This window comes from Phallusia mammillata, chromosome 2 (assembly GCF_965637545.1).
Source record: "Phallusia mammillata chromosome 2, kaPhaMamm4.hap1.1, whole genome shotgun sequence".
In the NCBI taxonomy this organism is placed as follows: domain Eukaryota; kingdom Metazoa; phylum Chordata; class Ascidiacea; order Phlebobranchia; family Ascidiidae; genus Phallusia; species Phallusia mammillata.
This window is the reverse complement of record NC_137253.1, coordinates 21,015,486-21,034,810: the sequence shown is the minus strand read 5'-3', so window position 1 is coordinate 21,034,810 and position 19,325 is coordinate 21,015,486. Positions and strand designations below refer to the sequence as shown.

Genomic DNA, 19,325 nt, shown 5'->3' with positions numbered 1-19,325 from the left:
GTGAAAACCGTTTTTGTTTACATCAAGCCCTTTGTGATTTTAAACCAGTTAATACTAGTACTTAAAATGATGAAATAACAAATGCACAGTTAAGGGCAACATTTTATTAATGAAAAAATAAAGCACCTCATAAACCCAATTTCCACACAATAACATACTCATATTGGGTGCCACAGTTATATGAAAGAAGAAATAAATGTGAAGAGGATAAATAATTAGAAGATTGATTTATCAAGCAAAAACCTGCATTTACAATGAGTACACTAAAAAGGGGTCATCAAGTGAACAGACTGAGAAACAAAAAAGGTGAAACAACATTGTTCAGCTGAAAATGCAATGTGCTGCGAGTTACTGAAATAAAATTAAACCAGCTACCATGTGAAAGATGAGGTTGTATCAAACAAGCTATCATAGAGATTACTGGTTGAAAATAAAGGTTTTTCATTCCTGTCTGATGAATCACTTTTACTGAAAGAGTCTACATCAAAGTGAAAATGTATAAATATTTACCCAAAAGATGCTTTTTTAACGACGCCATGATTATGTCATGTAGGTAAGACAGCGTTAATACCAACAAATCATTGAACACATCTAACATAACAAGTTTGCTTTAAATTGGGCACAAGAATTGTTAAATAAACCTGCCTTCGGGTAGTACAGCGGCAAAAAACACACATATTTCGATTCATGTAAAACTGAAGTGTGTGGTGAATATCTTAAAATAAAATGTTCCCCTGCAAGTGAGGAAAGAAGCATTTTGTATCCATCAATGATTTAGCTGACACTTCAGTGAGCTCATTTCACCCACACCATTCTTCCACAATCAATTACTTTCTTCCATGTTGTCCAAGGCAATCTTGAATTACCTTTGGAATGATTGTGCTGCTTTTTTCTGCTTCTATTCAGTTTTCCAGATGTTGAACTGCAACAAAAAATAAAAGAAAAAGTGTAGGCAACATTTAATTTGACAAGTAGGAGTTTACACAAAAATGCTTGAGTTAGGCCAGTAGAAATGAAAGCCAATGTTTTACAAAACCAGGATCACACTAGAGATGAGCTACCATATTTTTAAACATGCCTAAAAAAATAACAAATTACCATCTGCTAAAATAATAGAAACAGTTGAGAATGACAAGCATATCATGACAATTGACAACCACTTACCATGTATCATTGCTTTTCAAATCCAATGTCCCAAGTCCTTTATTTGATAGTGTGCTAGGCCTTAGTTTGCTTCACGAAGCACTAGAAATGCTTCCCCCACCCTGAACTGTCACTTTTCATTACTCCATTTGTTATCAGAACATGGATGCCTATTAGATACAACAACCTTGGCCCATTTTGTATTTTACAGTTTACAATCGAGGAGAATCTGGTACTGCTGCTATTTCACTGCTTAAAATGCGTTTGCTTTTGTCATAACAGTTCACATTTAACTGCCAATTTCATGTAAAACTCATTTCACCTGCGATTATTTCCACAGAAAATATGATATTTTTCAATAAAAAATAAATTTAATGCTTCACTACCATTGCCGATAAAATCGGGCTGTGTTATAACACATGTTCTAAAATTATAACACCGCCCGATAAGAAACGGGGATTTTTTCATAACACAAGCGCTTCTAATCGAGCACTTGTTGACGAATCGGGTGGGGATACCCTTTATTTTGCGACGATGGTAACCGCTCAAAAACAATTAATGACGAGAATGCAGGGAGTCGAACCGGAACTGAACCCGAACCCGCGAACCGGTTTGAGCGGTTAATTTCATCAAACCCGAACCGAACCCGAACCGCTAAATACGATTTTCTAAAAACCCGAACCGGAGTTGAACCCCATGTTTTGTTTTGCGTTGGACCCGAACCGGAACTGAACCAGTAAAAAAATGCAGCGTGTTTTATATTTTCAAAACATCGCACTAAACTGACTAAAGTATACGCGAGATAACACATAGGGCGTGTCAAAAATAACAGTGCACGGTGAAAATAATTTTGGAGTTTGATAAGGCCAGGTAGATGATGGGTAGAATTAAATTAAATCGAATGAAAATTTGAACCGGTTTAAAAACCGCAAACCGGATCGGACCGAATAATTTGCCCAAACCGGAACAAAACCCGAACCCGAAAATATACATTTTTAAAAACCTGAACCGAACCCGAACCCTTAAAAACAAAACGAAGTGAACCCGAACCTAACCCGAACCTTAAAAATCGAACGAAGTGAACCCGAACCGAACCTGAACCCGTATAACAAGCGGTTCGACTCCCTGCGAGAATGGCCATTTTTTCCAATCAATCATTTGCTAGATTCCGGGTGGAAATTTCCAACCAAAACATACTAAAAATGTTATTAAACTGCCTAATCTCACAACTTACGAGAAGCCTACAGATATAAAAAGCTTTGTTGAATTCGCTTAAAAATCAAGACACATGTTAATGATTTTTATTGCTTCGTATTACACTTTGATCAATTGACACTACCGTTAAACAAAACTGAAGAAATAGTCACAGCGGAAGTCAATAGGTGCGCTTCACCCGAAGTTGGATCAGGCATTTCACGTTTATTTAACTGAAAAGGTTTTGTAAGATAGTCGTAATCCTTGCCAGCGCTTTTTATAGTAGCTTTTGCAATATGTAGATTGCTGTGAATCGGTTTACATTGTTTCCACAGCAGTGGCGAAACTACGCTCGTACTAATTAGGGAGGTGGGTTTACTGCTTGAACTTGCTGTCCCTGACGTTTTTTGTTGAAGTTGTGAAGCGAGTCTTTCAACAGACGTGCAGCGGTTGTTCCTGGAAGCAGGTCGAGGTGTACTGTAACACAACACATCTTGTTTATTTTGTACGCAACGGCAATGGTTCGGGTTTTTAAGTTTTGAAACAATTACAACAATAAACTAACACAAGCTTGCTTGTCACAACATGCCGCTACGTCACGGCATTACCAATCAAAGACAATAGTTTTATTGGCTTGACTGCAACCGGTTAATACTTTTGTCACACTTGCAAAATACACTGGTAGGCCTATAAATAAATGTCGCCCCTGGTGCTCGGATACCTACCGTGGGCGACTCAGATGTTGTGTATATGAGTCTCTGCGCAGTTTTCTAGCCCTCTCTCGGCATGCGGGGCAAGCTTTAGGCTGTGATAGGGCAAAAGAGCTGTACCGAGACTTCTCGTCCTTGATTCGCTCGCTCCATTCATACACGTACATCGAAACACCAGGGCGGTTCCGAACGTTTCTAAAACGCTTCTGCTGGTGATCATTGTTTGCACTTTCTGAATTTCGTCTCGGGATGTTATTTCTTCGTACGTTGTTTTTGCAACTGGCGATCCAGTGCTTGTGCAGTATAGTTAGGTCACCATCCTTACAAGCACGTTTGAAGACACTGGAATCTCCTTGGGTAGTTTCGGTCGCCCATGCCATGCGCATGCTCGCATTCGGGTTAGAGTTTCGGCGGCGTGAGACCGAGCGGGTTCCAGCTGACTCAGTCGGTGAGTTAACGACAGTTTCAGTTGGTGCGACAGCAACTTCAGGTGTCGCAGAAGACTTTACCGAGGTCGATTTTGAGCGAGTAAAACTTGGCCTGTGGTGCGTGTTGTGGTACTTTCGCTGCACTTCTTGATTAACTGTAAGCATTTGAAGCTTTTCCATGGCAAGAAGTCTGTCCATTATACACTCAAGTGCGTTGTGATCCTTGCTTTCCGATGTTTTCGGCCGTCGCCTAGTTCTCAGATTGGCAGTACCGGTTTGTTGGCGGGTCTGGATTCTTGTCTTGGAGCGAGTAGTATTGTGGAATATGTCCACTACAGATCTCCAGTTGATATCGGGGGGAAGTGACGAGAGTTCGCGCAAATTGTATTCATTGAGTTCACCGGGTAAAACATTTGCGAAAGCGTAATCTAGCTCAGTTCCAATGTGTTGTTCCATTGTGGCCTGTTCTTCAACAGCTAAAATATGCGCAGTATTGGAGATACTTAGTCCATCTTTCGCATCAAGCTCTTCGTGTGAGCAGCAATTTTCGTGTTCATACATTTTCTTTAACTTCTCCATGTCGGTTTCAGTATGGTCCAACACACTGGCTTCTTCGCCTTGATCCGAAAACCACTCGTTTTCGGAAAGATCAGAATTGTCTAAATCTTCCATGCTGGGCCCTGGCGCATTATCTTCACATCTACAAAATTTATTTTGTTGCTGATTTTCAACCAAACAAGAATAATCATCGTCCTCATCATCCGTGTTTGAGTTGACGTGATTGTCATTGGAGCTAGAATCGTTCGCCGAAACTTCATGGCTAGAGTGTGGGCTGCTGACCACCATTTGGGTAGATTCACGAGCGGGTTCTTCAACAGCATCGCAAGGGTCATTCACCATACACTGCAAAGTTTCCGTAGGTGTATTTTTGTCAACTGCATGAAACTCGTGTTCGGATTCAGCTTTCTCTGCAGCTTCTGGTGTTTCAGATTCCGGGAATGTTGAACAACTGAACGTTCTTGATGGATCAGAACCTCTTGAGAAAGTAGAACGCGATTGTATTGGCGGCGACCTCCCCTCCAAACAAATTTTTGCCAAAGTATTGTTCGGATAATTCAGGATCCGATAACCCTTTGCATTCGAAATGTTGCTCCAGGAATGTTGTCGTTCAGCAAGATTGATGGATGCGCTGGGAAGAGGTGGACCTGGTAGTTCGTCGCTCCGGGATACGCGCGAATTCGCCACGTACGTTTTAAGGCGACGACGCCAAACTGAGAGTGGAGTCTGGATCTGCTTGGTTCCAAGTGCTGGCGATGACGGACTTTGAAGCTTCAGGTTTTCCAAGCTTCGTTTGCTGTCAGAACAAAGCTCTGACCACGTATCGTCGGCAGCAGGTAAAATGGCCTGGTTTTGTTGCTGGTCGTTGTTGTAGAAGTCAGGGGCTTGGTACACAGGTCTATATTCTTTTGCACGGTCGGATTTCCTAGAAAACAGGGCCTGACTGTATTCGCTTCTCGAAGAACTCCTTTTTCTCGGTGAAACTGTGGACTGAAATGGAGATGGACATCGCAAGTTGCCGGCAATTGGCAATGATCCGTTCCGCTTCTCAATGTTTCTGTCAAAATCACATAAAACCTGGTTACTAATGGCCCAATAAAAGCTGGCATCAATGACCTTGCTTGACTTTGAAGTTAGAACTCATTGGCCAAGTAAAGCTGATAACGGGCGCATGTCAATTGCGGACTATTGTCTACACTAACACGTTATGTTAACACTCTGGTATGTTTTACAGTCCCGCAGCTGTCGCACTAGACGGTATTATGCGAATGCTTGAACGTTCAAGGAGCCAATTTCATGTACAATGACCGAGGTCGATGCACTTGGGTCGGTAACACAAGCGTTTATTCCACTTCTGGAGCGGGAGCGGGGCTAGGTCATCTCAAAAGGCTTGGCGCGCAAAGCGACGCGAAGGGCTGTACTGTATATGTTTGCGTTTTTTTTTTTTTTTTCAGTAAACAAAAACTTTTTGTTACAGCTTCCATTATAAAAAATAAAATTCTATTTGGCATGGTGCTTAAAATCGACATATTGTTTGGCACTGTTTCAAGTCTTTTTTCATATTGTTTCATGTCTTTCTTCACAAGTAATAATAGCGAAATGATTGTTAAGCACATATGATATTGGACATCTCGTCCCATACAACACACACTCACTTTGACGTGTGTTTTTGAGTGGAAGCAACCGGATGCCAGCTTTGTCGGTATATGGTTGACAGCAGATACTGGGGTGGTGCCACAGCTGCGGACGTTACTCCTTCTTTCATTTCTTATCCCAGTAGCGAGACGACAAAAATAACAACCCGGCTACACCCAGAACATGTGTCAGTGAGTGGAGGGGATCACATTATGTGGTAAAAACTTGCCTATGAGCTAAATATTGATACAAAACACACCTACAAAATCCATTAAACAGCTGTAAATTAATAGTTCCATCATAGGTGCGGTGATATGTATCAAAACCACAGTATATTTTTCCTGCTAAACTCGACGCCTTTACACTTATAGCTGCTAAAAAAGTAAAACAGGTGCACGACGCTGCACTGAACAACAATTGTTTCAGTCATCAGTCAAGAAATGACTGATAATTGTCGGCTTAGATGTATTTAGACTTGAACTTTCAAGTTGGGCGAACTCTTTTTCACTCCATTTAAGTACCATTGTTGTTCAACCTGACAATAGTGAATAGGGCGCCCGAATGTCGATGATTTTCAAACCTACACTTCAAAATCCTTCCGCTAGCTTTGCGAAAGACGCCTGTGACTGCGTGGAAAAGCCACCCTGAATTAATGACCTAAACGCCGGTGGCCTATTATTGTTTCAAAGGACCTCACACGAGAATTATTGAACTGACTGCGAGACCAAGGGTATATCAGGTTACCCCCACTATGGCCAATGAAACATATTTCTCGTATCAAAGCTTACCTAATTGTGACGGATACCACATGTCGCCCTGGTGTTGATACAAACGAAATCGATGGGTGGGTTCGCCTGTTCGCTACAAATGCTGTAACAAGCTACAGGCGGGGCGGTACTGACCCTCGACAGGCATTACACACTTAAACGTCATGTAAATAAGTGACTGCTGGCTCGCGCAAACACACTCGAGTGGCTACTTAATCAGTAACAAACCAACGGCGATGTTCCATTTCCACGGGAAAGACGCACACCGTATAAATACCTTTTCATCGAGCCCCACTTGAAAATTCTCAACAACTCAAACCCCAACTGCGAAAACCACATCGACGATATGGACTTCATTAATTTGCGGCACTTGAAATTGCTAAACAGTGGCCCTCGAACGTTTAAACACTTCTGTTAATACAGGGTGCAAGGAGCGAACAAGTACCGCGATTCCTTTACCACGGTTATCTCACAATCGAATGCAAAACAATGTACAGGATCCATTCTATTGTGTCTGACGTTGCTATTTATTAGGTGACATCGAATGAACGCCAGAATCTTTTCACGAGTGGCGCAGAGAGCGAATAGGCTAGGGGGATTAATGATTGGCGCGAATAACGCTATAGGTTTGTCGTCGTTACGCCGTTGTCAATTGACGAAATCCTCGGTGTGTGTCCAGTGTTAGTAATCGCTACAAAGTGAGGACTGATGTTCACCGAATAACCCGACACAAACGGAACGCCGTTGTAAATATCGATTTTATTAGGCGAGCCAGTGTTGTTTTTCTAACGTATGTTCCATTAGTAAATATCATACTTCACTTAAATTTGTCCAAAGGGTTGCTATTAAATTCCATGTAGTGTAAGATAAACGTTAAATGTAACTTCAACGATTGCATATTTGACTACATACAGTGGTCCGTTTTTACAGTTTGCAGGGTAAGGCAATCACTAATCAACACATGGTTTGCACATCGATCTTGAAGCAAAAGTCCGATGTCGGTTAGCGCACGCGACACAACAACTTTGCTGTCAATGGCAACAATGTTTGATCAAGTTATTATTAGTAAGTATAACACTTCAAATCAGAAAATCAAATAAAAGAGTCCGAAGGAAGGATTGGATTTGCATTCTGGCTGTGATGGCAAAAGGTTATCAAACAATGATGTTGAACTTAACAAACCCTCCCCCCAAAAATAATTATATTTTAATAGCTTTTAAACCCAAGGTCAACGAAGTCAAATTTCATTTTGGTTTAGCTTCAGATTGTTCTTAGTATCACAAAACTTTACATCTGATATTTTCAAATCGATTAATAACCTTTTTTACATATTTAGTTCCAAAGACATTTTTTGAGAAACGAAACGCTTTGTCAAAAGTTACTTTGGTATTATGGCTGCCTTGTCCCCATTGGTCGCTTTTACATGCATAAAGACAAATCTAATAGTAAAAAACAGCTTTCCAAACACATATATCGTACTGCTCAGCCAAATAGAAATCTTGCCGATATTAGTTGACAAGATTAGGTTGTTGGATTTATTTCATTGTTGGGGCTGCCTTGATGCCATGGCCGCGTCGGCGTAGTGCCAAGTTATAAGTTAGCAATAATTTCCTGTCACCAATGCCACAGATTTAGCACATGCATTTTTTATTTGATAGTACATGCAATAACAGCACATATAAAAAGAAAACTATAAGCCGTTTACAAAATAGTGCTTCAGAACTGGATAAGTGACTAGACACGTGCAGCTAAACAGTAGACTAACTTTCGTCAAATTCTTAATACACAGCACGTACAGCAGATATAATGTGCTGTAATGAGTACGAAAATGGCGGTTATTTGCAGATAATGGCTCATAATAATGCGGCTATGCAAAAAAGCAACTTGAATATTTTGATAAATTTGGGGATTCCATGTGGTTATTGCATCTGGATAGTGAAACCAAATAAGCAGCACGACTATTAAAAAATAAAAACCCGGTACAAAGAATGGGGAGAAATGCTCAACGGTTTAACGTCAAGTCCAAAACATAAGCTAAAGTACAATAACGAAGGATATATTTTAACCGAAACTTTTAGTGAAGCTTTTAATACAGGCACACATAGAACAAAACTAATTCACACCAACACACAGAAGACACATCTACATACAGCCACAAACACAGCAACAGTAAGAGGGGGCTATAGATCAACACTAAATGTAGCAGGTAAGCGATGAACTGAAGCAGTTAACAGTCAGTAATCGGGCCATGCATTAAGCATGCTGTACAATATCCGCGTAAAGGAAAAAATGCCAATCTCTATGACTACAGATTTTACAATCGCACTACAAAGTTACAGAATCACTAGGTTTGTACTATAACAGCAGTAGGTGAAAATCGTCTTTGTTTTTCCAAAAAAGTGGATTGTGAAGTAGTAAATTTCATACTGCATGAAATAATTATAACATATTTTTTATCTTATGGCAGGAAATAACGCGTTTTCGGTCTACAGTAAATTGCTGCATATTATCAAGGCACAAAAAGCATTTATATCTGCAACTGCAATCATTTGTTCACAGGAGATTCGCGATAGGCTAGAGGCGCAGACGGGCATAATTTTGGTGGATCGCGACATAAAACCCCATACCTGAGTTAGAATGTGGTTAGGCGCAGAAGCATCAACTTTCCAAAATGTTAAAACTGCTTAAGGGGGTTTCATACAGGACAATTTTGTACAGTAACAACCATAAATTTGACAAACAAGGCTATTTCAACCGGTGAGTGAGAGGTGCAATCGATATACGATAATATCAACAGGTGGTAATGATAAAGTGTAGTAAGAAATATATTTTGAGCGTTACAATGACCACGAAATCCATCGTATGAAACTTTTTGCGGACCGACCTGTTCGTACGCATACTGTCACAAACATATAGATTTAACCGGTGAAAGAGGAAAATTGCTACAGTGTTGGTTATAAAAACGTAGAACCTTGCAACATGGAAGCCAAAAAATAACGCAATAGCAGCTAAAAAGGAAAGCCGTTTGTTGAATGCAGGCGGTTTCCAAAAGATGTTTAGGAATACATGGTTGTGATAAGCCACTGTAAAATATATAGGATTAGATGTACATTAAGTCTATTGGGGATAAGAAAAAATTGTCTTACGTTTTCCAGCGAAATGCTAGCCTCCTTGTTCGAGCGTCGATATTTCTGGAAAGAGTCTGAAAAAATACGTTAAACCGTTGTGTTGATTAAGTTGCAAACGCCAACTAGGTTAACATAGAATCGTATTTTTAACAAAAAGAGTTAAAATTGAATACACCAGTTCGCAGAAGATTTGTTTAAGGTTAAACTCTCTGAGTCATAACTAGGGCAAATATTTTTTTTTTCAGAAAAATTTTTAATTTTTAGTTTTCAGTTTTTTTTGCCAAAATTTTTAGAATAGGTCAAAAATTCTCAAAATTGTTTACAAAGTCAAAATTTTTTACAAAGCTAAAATTCTTTAGAAACTGCATGGTCGTGGTGTTGTAGAGGTTGCACTGCCAGCAAACTATTCGTTATACACCTTGTAGCCTACTTTATACTGTTGTAATTGGTCCATTGCCACAATTATTGCGAATCATAAACCATCAAGTGAGTGAAACAATTAGGTTGATATGGCGTGATGCTCAACACACCTCAAAACGTGCAAAATTTTGGTAGGTCCCAAGTCATTTTACGGCAGCTGCAGGTTAGGTGCAGCTCTTGCTTCAGGTTTTGCTTTAGATACTTCATGTATCTTTCGTTTATACAAATGTATTGATGTTTGCCCTTCTGTTAGACTTTTGCACATTCTTTCGCTCTAGTTAGATTAGCCCAGCCATATTTTAACTTTTGAACGATAATGCGTAATTTAACTACTTGAATTCTTCATAGGTCAAAAAAAAGTTTTTTAAGGTCAAAATTTGTCAAAATTTTCGATTTGTAGGTCAAAATTTTTCGTTTTTTAGGTCAAAGAGAAACTGTTGTTCTGAAGCGACGCTTGGCGTTAAGACTTAGCAATGAACCTCAAAATATGCTCAAATTGAAAACTGGAAATTCTTTTTCAAAAATCACAAAAATGCCATTAAGCTAATGTTTCCGTCCCAACTGTCATAAAACCTAATGCAAATAAAACACACCCGGTCTTTAAATTGACAATGGTAAACCATAAAAAAACAGTTCGTTTTATTCATTGTTAAACATCTCTACAACGATCGTAATATGACGTACGACGGACAAAGGTCAAAGTCACACAGAGAAGCTCAAACCATTGATCGCCACCTAACCGTGTGAAACTGTGACGGTACTAGCAATTTTTATGTACAACGACCTTTGGTAATGAGAAGAGATGTATTATTTATTCGCCCGTTGGCGTGAAATTAATCCCGCGAAATCTGGCCTCGTGGCTTAAGAAGTTTGCCTATTTCAGGGTATTATGAAACTTCGGACCTTTAATCCCACTTCGACTGGTTTCTATATCCCATTGTCCTACGAATTGGTTTTTGGCCTTTAGCCTGATTTGGATTAAATAGTGACGTTTTTAGGTGCGGGGGTGTACATTAGTAAAATCCTGGTTTGCAATATTTAAAGGTGTCTGAAATACAAATTTACTTACTAAACATTCCTTCAACCCTGACAGAAAGGAGAATGAAGTCGTCCAGGTTAATAGTGAGGTCTTTACCAGCGTAACGCAAACACAGCATCTGGTACAAACGACTGCTCAGGCAGTAACCTAAAAAGTAAAATGCACAATTTGTACTGAAAATCGTCTCTTACAAGAGCCGGTCAACTTTTTCGCGCTTTGGACAAATGAAACAACGAATGTCCGAGAAAAATTCTTCACAGTCTACGTTTTTTAAGTAAGGGGAATGGAGTTGTTTTGTTTGAATGACACCTACGTTGTATTTCTTATGTCTAGCCTACATCTTGCATTGCTTCTGTGCAGCTTGGTTACAATTTAACTAGGATCATAGATGGGTCATGTCCTTGTTGGTACCGAGCCGGGTCAATTAGACCACGGGTCTGCAACATTTTATGCAATGCGGACCGTTTTTGACACTGAAATTTTATCGCGGACCGGCCTTCATGAAACTACAAATATTTTGCGATGAAACGCCTAAACTAGTTTATCATCCCCGGGATACATGGGAAAAATGTTTTAAAGCATTTAACCTGAAAAAGTATACGGCCCGGTAACGAACTCCTCGCGGACCGGCGGTTGCCGACCACTGCATTAGACCATGTAAGTTAAACTTCAATTTAAGGTTATCAGACAAAGGATTTATTCAGGGCAAAAATATCGTAAAACATACCAGTAACTCTTAACTTTAAAACCACAAAGATTTACGAGCGTACACCGCGGGGCCAATTAAAACAATTTTGGTCAGTCATCGGCCGCAAGCAAGGTTGTAAACTAACTTTTAATTCTAAAATTATCCTTCGCCGAAAAGTTTCACCTGGCTTTAGATTATCGAATCTGACAGGAGACCTATATTAAAGCCCAATTTTCGGCGTATATTTATACAAACACAAGCGATTATGTGTCGTGCTGTGTGCAACCACCGCAGGCAACTGGTGTGCATTTTAGGTCCGACATTGAAGTTTTGTTGCACGGCAGCCCAAATTGCTTTGTCTCCAATTCAAGAAAACTGTTGGTTCCGTTTGCAGGTAATCTATTTTTTCCAGTTCACCAAGCGTGTCGATCAAGAGCTTATAGAGCTAACCTGCGTCGCTGAGGGCTTCTCTTAGCTCATAGCAGTCAAAGGTGCCGCTGTTGTCTTTGTCGAATTGCTTGAAAACGTTCTGCGAAATTGGCAACATTTTGATGCATTGCTCTTTGTAAAATAGTTAAAATTTATTGTGAAAACTTACGATCCATTTTCGAACTCGAACCCAAAGTCCTTTGAATTCATCATAATCCAATTTACCAGAGCGTGTAACCTGTTTTTTTTTTGCCATAAGGAATAATAACAGCAATTATTCTAGTAGCAAACACATTGTCTTTACGGCAACTTTAAGGTTTAAATAGCAATATTATTTAAAAGCAAAATTGTTTTTTATGAATGAAAAGGATACATCCATTAGTGCAACCATGCTGCGACAAGCTTCCAAACCAAATCCCTTGAATTTCTTTGACTTTGCATCTGTTACATAAGATAGCAATTGGTGAAATGTAATGATTAGATATAATATATTTATTACTTTTTTCCATGACTGAGTTGATGATGTCCTGAAGCTCGAAAGAATCAATTTCTCCATCCTGGAAGAACATATCAATCATATTTTAATCATAAGCATTATTTATTTTTAAAACATGTATTGTTATGCTTGCCACTTACTTCTCCAGTAAGTTGTTCGAAGAGTTTTTTGAAGCGTTTGTCATTTTCAGTTGATTCATCCTAAAATGGTATCAAAAGTGTCAACCTTAATACTAACTACAAAATAATGCTAAACCACAAAAAAATGAGAAATTAAAATGTTAAAATAAATTTGTTATTAATTTCTTTCTTTTTTAGAAATGTTGTTGTTACTTTTTTCTTTGCCATAGAACACAATCCATGTTATTTTAAAGTATAAAGATAAAGTTAGGGGTAATTTAATAGCAGTTAATTGATGTGGTGAAAATGAATAGTGGACACAACATGCAATACAAGTCCCATGCAAACCTATACAAATTTAACCAAAAATTGTACTTTTTGCTTTGTGTCCTTCACACTGGGTCGATCCTTTGTTCTCTGCAAGTCACGTAATATCACACAAATATTAATACACACATGTATGGTGAAAGCAAGCAGTGTAAAGCTTAAAGGCAGCTAAGGCATTTTAAGTTGATCTATGTAAAATATATACAGGATTTGTTTCTAAACTAGAAACCAGAAGCATTGTGATAATTAACACTAATCAATCAAGCTTCAGTTGTCAATTATGGGGATTTTTTATGTTTTTGTTAACTACTGGTTAAAATTCAGTTGTCTGATTCTATTACAACTATGCAGCCAAATATAACACCATCCTAAACAATAAAAGCTTTTTAAAGTGATTGTTGGTATAGCTTGACATAAACATGCATGACTATGGCTGGTAAAGTGGTACACTTAAGATAGCAGGCAAGCATGTTGTTCAGCCAGGGGTTACTGATGTGCAAAAAGCATAATTACTAACAACAAGGGTTTCCACTTACGTCTGGTACTGGATCTGGAATAACTTTGTCGTTTCGTTTTGTTTCTTCATCCATTTCACTGATAACACACATTTACTTTTCAGGCCAAAATAAAATGTTTGATTCAGTTCAGCAACAAAAATATGTTTTAAAAATTAGCAAGCATTTAAAGATGGAAAAAGTTTAAAATGTTTACAAATTTAGCAAGCACAAAACAGACGGAACTAACATAGCTTTAACAAGTGTTTCAAACAGTTCAACACATGTTCGAATGGATTCGTTTACTTGCTATAGGTTTTTCCCCAATTTATCAAATTTACTCACTCTGTCATTGCCCTCTTTTCAGTGTATATTCTCAGCACAAAATCAGCTTCTTCATTGGGCTGAAATGTTGAAGGGACAATCACATATTCACCAGACTCAAGTTTGAAACGTTGAGAGTTTTCCCTAAGATTGATGTAATTTTTGGAGCGAGCAGTAGATTGGTTGTAAAGGAAGAAATCTTTCTTCAAGGTGCTTGATGATTCAGCATCTTGTTTTAACTTAAAAAATACAAAAAATAAAATGCATATGGTGGTAATTGATCTTACATACAGCATTGTAGTTTGCAACATTTACGACAACTACCCACAGCATAACTGTAATTTACCGAATTAAATGACCAATTTTACTGTACAAGGTAATTTACACAGTACATGGTAAGCTTTTACAACCATACTAGAAATATTCATGAAATATTAGAACTAAAAAGAAACTGTTAAATAAGCTACCTTATACAGGGCAAAACCAATTGTAAGTAGTCCCTGTCCTTTGGCCTTTTGCTTTCTTCTGTTTTTTTGCATCAGCGAAACAATAAAACTGCATCCAACCTCGTTATCATCTGGATCATCATCTTCTTCTTCCAACTTGAGCCGAAACTGTGGGTTGATCCAAAATGTGTCTGCGGAAATGACATTTAGATACAGATGGTCAAATACAGGCACTGCTTTTGCAAGCCATGTGTAACAGGTAGTATGAGTCACAACCCTAATGACACTTATTCACATAATGAGGCAAACCAAATAGCCTGTAGCAGATAATTATTCACTTTTATTAACAATAACTCTGCAGTTATGTTAGGCCGGAGCTTCATTTGTAAGTTAGATTCTATTCTACTGAAATCTACTGAACAAAAATCAACCTTTTGAAAACTCCACATAAACAGGATGACACTCTTCCAATTAGTGAGCAAAGTTGGTTTGAATGCACATTTCAAACAAAAGTTTACAGATTTGTTTACCTGGGAAGTTTCTGCATCCTCCAGCAGTACAACCTCTTACCCATCGTCCTTCATGAAGTGAAGTAATCCATTGTGAGCTGACATCATCATCTTCAAGGGCATCAGGACCCAAGTTACAGATTTCCAGCTTTGTAAAGCTTTTGCAGAAGTCTCTGTATGACATCCTGCAGATACAAATATTGCCAAAAATCCCCATTGAAAAGGCATACAACAACACAATGGTAAAGACAGCACATTGTTGTATATGTTAAAGGGGTGACTGTAAATCTTGCAGCTTATGATTAGGTAGCAACATTGCATTCTTGAATGGCAAAGGATACAATGCTAAACACATCCTGTTTTCCCCATAGCTATCTATTCAGCCCAACCAACACTTTCCTTGAACAAGTGATGTCCAGTTACAGTAGCACACTGAAGATTTGTAAAAACCACTTACCAGAATTCACCATCTTCATCGAATTCAACTGCAAGTCTTTGCTTTTCATCAGGTACACTGTTCCACATTGTTGAACTAAACAAATAAAAGTCAGTGGCCTGAAATAAATCATGTCAAATATACATAACTGTACAGTCTAACAAAAAAATCTGAAAACAATATCTTGAAACTCCTCAAATATATACTTTAATATACAACTTCAGTACATTTGAAAGATAATTGCCACAATTTTAAAAACAAATTTGAAAAAAAGAAACAGGAAAACGAAAAAAAGATATTTGCCTCCATTTTAAAAACAAATTAAAAAAAACAAAAAAGACAAAAAGCGTTAAATCTTTAGGTGGAAATTCATAAAAGAATGAAGAGGTACATATTTGTTGCTAATTTTACATAAACATCTACGCAGTCGGGCACTCAAAAGCTCTTTGATGTGAAAAAATTAGAATTAATAGCTGATGTGTAACCACCTGTCACTCCATGGTCCGTTCCACTCCACTTGTCCCCAAGGGTTTCTGACACGAACAAGTTTTACCCCAGTTTTTAACTGTAGAATAATGGTACTCTGTTTAAATACATCACTGTTTTGACTTGTAGATTACCTTTAACCTGACCCCTGTTTAAATACATATTCTATTACATCTTCATTTATTTCAAGCACTAGAACCAAATATTTGGATTTCTAAAACAATATACATGGAGTTTGGCCATCTATAAATTTTGTAATGTCAACCTATACATACATTTAGTAATGTAAACACAATCCTGAAATTTTTTAGGCCGCATTGTTGAATTAATTGCCTGGTCAAAGCATATTTACACAACCAAACCCCTTTTGTTTGACCACACAGGTATTTCCATTTCAAATACAGGCACAAACTGTTAATTTTTTTATCCTGCCGTATCCTTGTCACAATTCAGACAGGTCACAGATTTTTTGAATAAATTACCGTGTCAACTCCAGTGACGCTGTATGCATGGCCCATCAACAAACCATTGGGCAATTTTGCTTCTCGTTGTGATGCACTTTTAGTCTTTAAACACAAAACAAAAAATTCACACACACAAAGTATTGTGGTTAAATTACAGCAACTAAACCAAAAGGAATTGTACAAAATGTTCATGTTTTTACAGATAACCCAATACCAATTTTAAAAAATTAGATTTCATTTTAGTCCTATTTAAGAAAACTGGTTCAATGCCAATTGGATTTATCATAAACAAACATCCAGAGACAGGCCTAATTAAGATTGATTTTAAGAGCAAGAAAGCAATACTAAATCTGCCAGTTGTCTTTTAGTCCATGGGGAATTTCATGGGATTCCACATTTAGACCACTATGCCAAGTCAATTTAAAGTCCTTGTTATAGGATCAGATTTCAAATGCTGCAAATACAACCACCGCACTCAGATGAGCAACAATTACCATTTTATTAAAGGTTGGTCACATCTTTTTAGATAGATGTCCAATAGACACCAACAATATGGCCAAACATAAAATTTTGGTAATGTTTTGGTTTTTGTCATGAATAACTTGACTGAAACTGACTGTTTTAATATATGAAAGCAACGCCAAGTTTTCTACACAACTAACCAAATTTTTGCAGTTACCCGGTTTTTGGCTAAACACATTATTATCAGTCATATTTTGTAAAATAATTTAAGGTTTAGTGCAGCTTATATTGTTTCAGGTGTGACCGTAAGCTGTACTTACTCTTTTAGTTTTAACCTAATAAGGTCAACAAAATTGCTTGTAAGTTTTACAATGTTCATAAATTTGCATCTTACTTTCACAATATTTACTCATCAATAAAGTATATACATGGTGACTTTACACAGTGTTACCATGTATGCAAACAAATTGGTGACTATCTAGTTCCAGCAACAAACATCGAAAGTACAGCCTTAAATCATAGCTTACTTCAACTGCACAGCCCATCAGAGCACCCTTCTTCAGGGATTTCACCATGACATTGAAAAGGTTCTTAGGTGCTTCATTAAGCAAAAATGTTTCTGTCACCCCACCGGTGAAGTCTTCCATGGCTTCTGTTGTGCTGCCCCCTTTCAGTGCTTCATAAGAGCCATTTAATCTACAGAAATACAGAGTGACATTTTTGGTGCAAAGCATATTTTTTTGACAATTTTTACTTACTTAGCGTAGGCCTTTTCCAGCAAAGCACTCCAAAACTCATTTTTATCCGCTGAATGGAGGTAAATCAACCTTCCATTATAAGTTGGAAGAAGATCATCTATTATCACATCCATCCATTCACCATACTGAAATAAAATAATAACAAAAAAAAACAATCAGAAAATTTACTTTTGACTCAAGCATAATTTTGCTCTGAATGGTCAAACCTTAAAATAGTATGTAATAATGTTTTGTGTAAAAACCAACCAACTAACCTTAAAAAGTAAGGTAAAATAGTGGATTGTAACTAGTGATGTATCGAATCGGCGAAATTTCGATTCGGCCGAAACCGAATATTCGGCGGTTTTGCCGAATAAATTCGGCCGAATCAACCGAATCATTTATGACGTCACGCAAAGTCGTACGCTACGCGTTCGACAAGAAAACACAAGTTTATCTACATAGTTATTAGTATAGAATGGTTGTGTTTCGTCCTTATTTTAGTTCTATGGGGTTTAACATTGCCTCAAGCATGATTGCCAACCCGACAATGAATTACTGATTTTTTGTCTGCAGTGGGAAAAGCGTCAATATGTTAAAAAATATAATGATTGACGCGATTTTCGTTGGTACTAAGAAGAAAGGACACGTTTACGCTTTAAATGGATGCTCGTAAAAGATTCGGTTTCAGCCGAATCGCAACAAATTATTCGGCCGAAACCGAATCTTTGCAAAATTGGCCGATTCGGCCGAATAAATTCGGCAAACCGAATATTCGGTACATCTCTAATTGTAACTGATTGATTTTTTATAGGTTTCAAATTAAAATGACATGAAACATATACAGACACAAACACTACACTTGCCTGCCAAAATTGAAAATGAAAACATCCACAGTATTTTCCCTTTGCAAAGCTCTGCTCAGGTGGAATAATTCGATAAAGCAAATCTTTATTGAGAGACAGGGATGCAATTGCAGCCAGCAACCAACAATCACCTGATAGATAATAAAAAAGAAAATCAGTAACCTGTTCATTAAAACTACTCAAATATAATTTCAGTCCCATTTACCTAATTCACCCTGCATGATATCAAATCTACTTGCTCCACCAACAAAGAGTTGAGGATTGTCACTGATCTCCTGAAATAAAAATAATCGTAAAATTGCAACAGCGGAGAATACTGGCCAACCAATGGATGAAATAACAATGTTAATTTGTCACATACTACTATGCTATTGGTGCTTAAATTTTGGCAAAAATAGCTACACGAAATGACTAAGTTTCATGCTGTACAAAGATATTCTAAAAATAAAAGTTCACACAAGAACGATTTTGACACTTAGGTTTAACAGGTGTGTACATGAGGTCTTTTCCATTGAAAGTTCATCCGTGGCCTTTGGCTATAGAACAAGGCTTGATCATCTGCAGGAAACTCCGGATCCTCAAACTTTATTCCTTTTCTTAAACATTCTTCATGAATTTCCTCAAAGGATTTGTTGGTAACATCAATTTCTGCTCCCCTGTTCTTGATAGGGCACTGAAATCTGAAATACACGTAACATTCTTACTTTTAGATCAATTGACTAATTTTGACTGTTGATTTCTGTAACTAACAGTCAATACTAAGTATGTGTTTAGTTATTTATTATTTGTCTTACCTTTTCAACTGTGGGGCAGACTGTTTTTGACCAACTGACACCCCATTTGTTTTAGCACCACCCCCACCACCACTGTAGTTATACTTATTAAAACCACCATACTTATTATCGTTCGTTGAGTAACCAGGAGAGGCAGGTACGGATCTTCTTATTGTTTTTTTATAATAGTAGGGCATGTTTTTTTTACTATGCAAGGTCTGAAAATGCACTAACACTTTTAAACTTT

General features: G+C 37.8%; 2 protein-coding genes and 1 long non-coding RNA gene across 4 annotated transcripts; all 3 read right to left on the bottom strand.

The window, feature by feature from the left end:
* Positions 1-84: 84 nt before the first annotated feature.
* LOC145215001 (uncharacterized) lies at positions 85-1,655 on the bottom strand. The gene is made up of 2 exons (XR_013857173.1): positions 1,165-1,655; positions 85-922 (listed from the first exon to the last, which is right to left on the bottom strand). It is a non-coding gene; the product is annotated as an uncharacterized LOC145215001 (long non-coding RNA).
* Positions 1,656-2,427: 772 nt separating this feature from the next.
* LOC145215231 (uncharacterized) lies at positions 2,428-5,960 on the bottom strand. Its single transcript, XM_080083911.1, has 3 exons — positions 5,689-5,960; positions 3,063-5,090; positions 2,428-2,814 (listed from the first exon to the last, which is right to left on the bottom strand). Exons 1-3 carry the CDS (start codon positions 5,796-5,798, stop codon positions 2,469-2,471), a joined length of 2,484 nt encoding a protein of 827 aa, XP_079940037.1. The 5' UTR covers positions 5,799-5,960; the 3' UTR covers positions 2,428-2,468.
* Positions 5,961-8,065: 2,105 nt separating this feature from the next.
* On the bottom strand, positions 8,066-19,325 carry LOC145212677 (calpain-9-like). Of its 2 annotated transcripts, XM_080080896.1 has the most exons (22): positions 19,100-19,325; positions 18,802-18,985; positions 18,511-18,580; positions 18,306-18,436; positions 17,461-17,585; positions 17,230-17,398; positions 16,259-16,342; positions 15,779-15,855; positions 15,312-15,386; positions 14,876-15,039; positions 14,367-14,536; positions 13,921-14,138; positions 13,618-13,675; positions 13,130-13,171; positions 12,776-12,835; positions 12,639-12,696; positions 12,513-12,580; positions 12,309-12,377; positions 12,161-12,239; positions 11,053-11,169; positions 9,582-9,637; positions 8,066-9,518 (listed from the first exon to the last, which is right to left on the bottom strand). In XM_080080896.1, the coding sequence occupies exons 1-22, from the start codon at positions 19,273-19,275 to the stop codon at positions 9,492-9,494; spliced, it is 2,277 nt and encodes a 758-aa protein (XP_079937022.1). In that variant the 5' UTR covers positions 19,276-19,325; the 3' UTR covers positions 8,066-9,491. The 2 variants fall into 2 exon arrangements, with proteins under 2 accessions (XP_079937022.1, XP_079937023.1); XM_080080897.1 differs by lacking the exon at positions 13,130-13,171.

Excerpts from the sequence above, each read along its gene's own strand:
- LOC145215231 (XM_080083911.1), bottom strand. The coding sequence starts at position 5,798 with ATGAAAGAAGGAGTAACGTCCGCAGCTGTGGCACCACCCCAGTATCTG. Across the intron at positions 5,091-5,688 it reads ACTCAAAAACACACGTCAAA|AAACATTGAGAAGCGGAACG; the intron begins GTGAGTGTGTGT and ends TGATTTTGACAG. Across the intron at positions 2,815-3,062 it reads CAACATCTGAGTCGCCCACG|TACACCTCGACCTGCTTCCA; the intron begins GTAGGTATCCGA and ends GTTGTGTTACAG.
- LOC145212677 (XM_080080896.1), bottom strand. The coding sequence starts at position 19,275 with ATGCCCTACTATTATAAAAAAACAATAAGAAGATCCGTACCTGCCTCT. Across the intron at positions 18,986-19,099 it reads TCTGCCCCACAGTTGAAAAG|ATTTCAGTGCCCTATCAAGA; the intron begins GTAAGACAAATA and ends CGTGTATTTCAG. Across the intron at positions 15,040-15,311 it reads GATGAAGATGGTGAATTCTG|GATGTCATACAGAGACTTCT; the intron begins GTAAGTGGTTTT and ends TTGTATCTGCAG.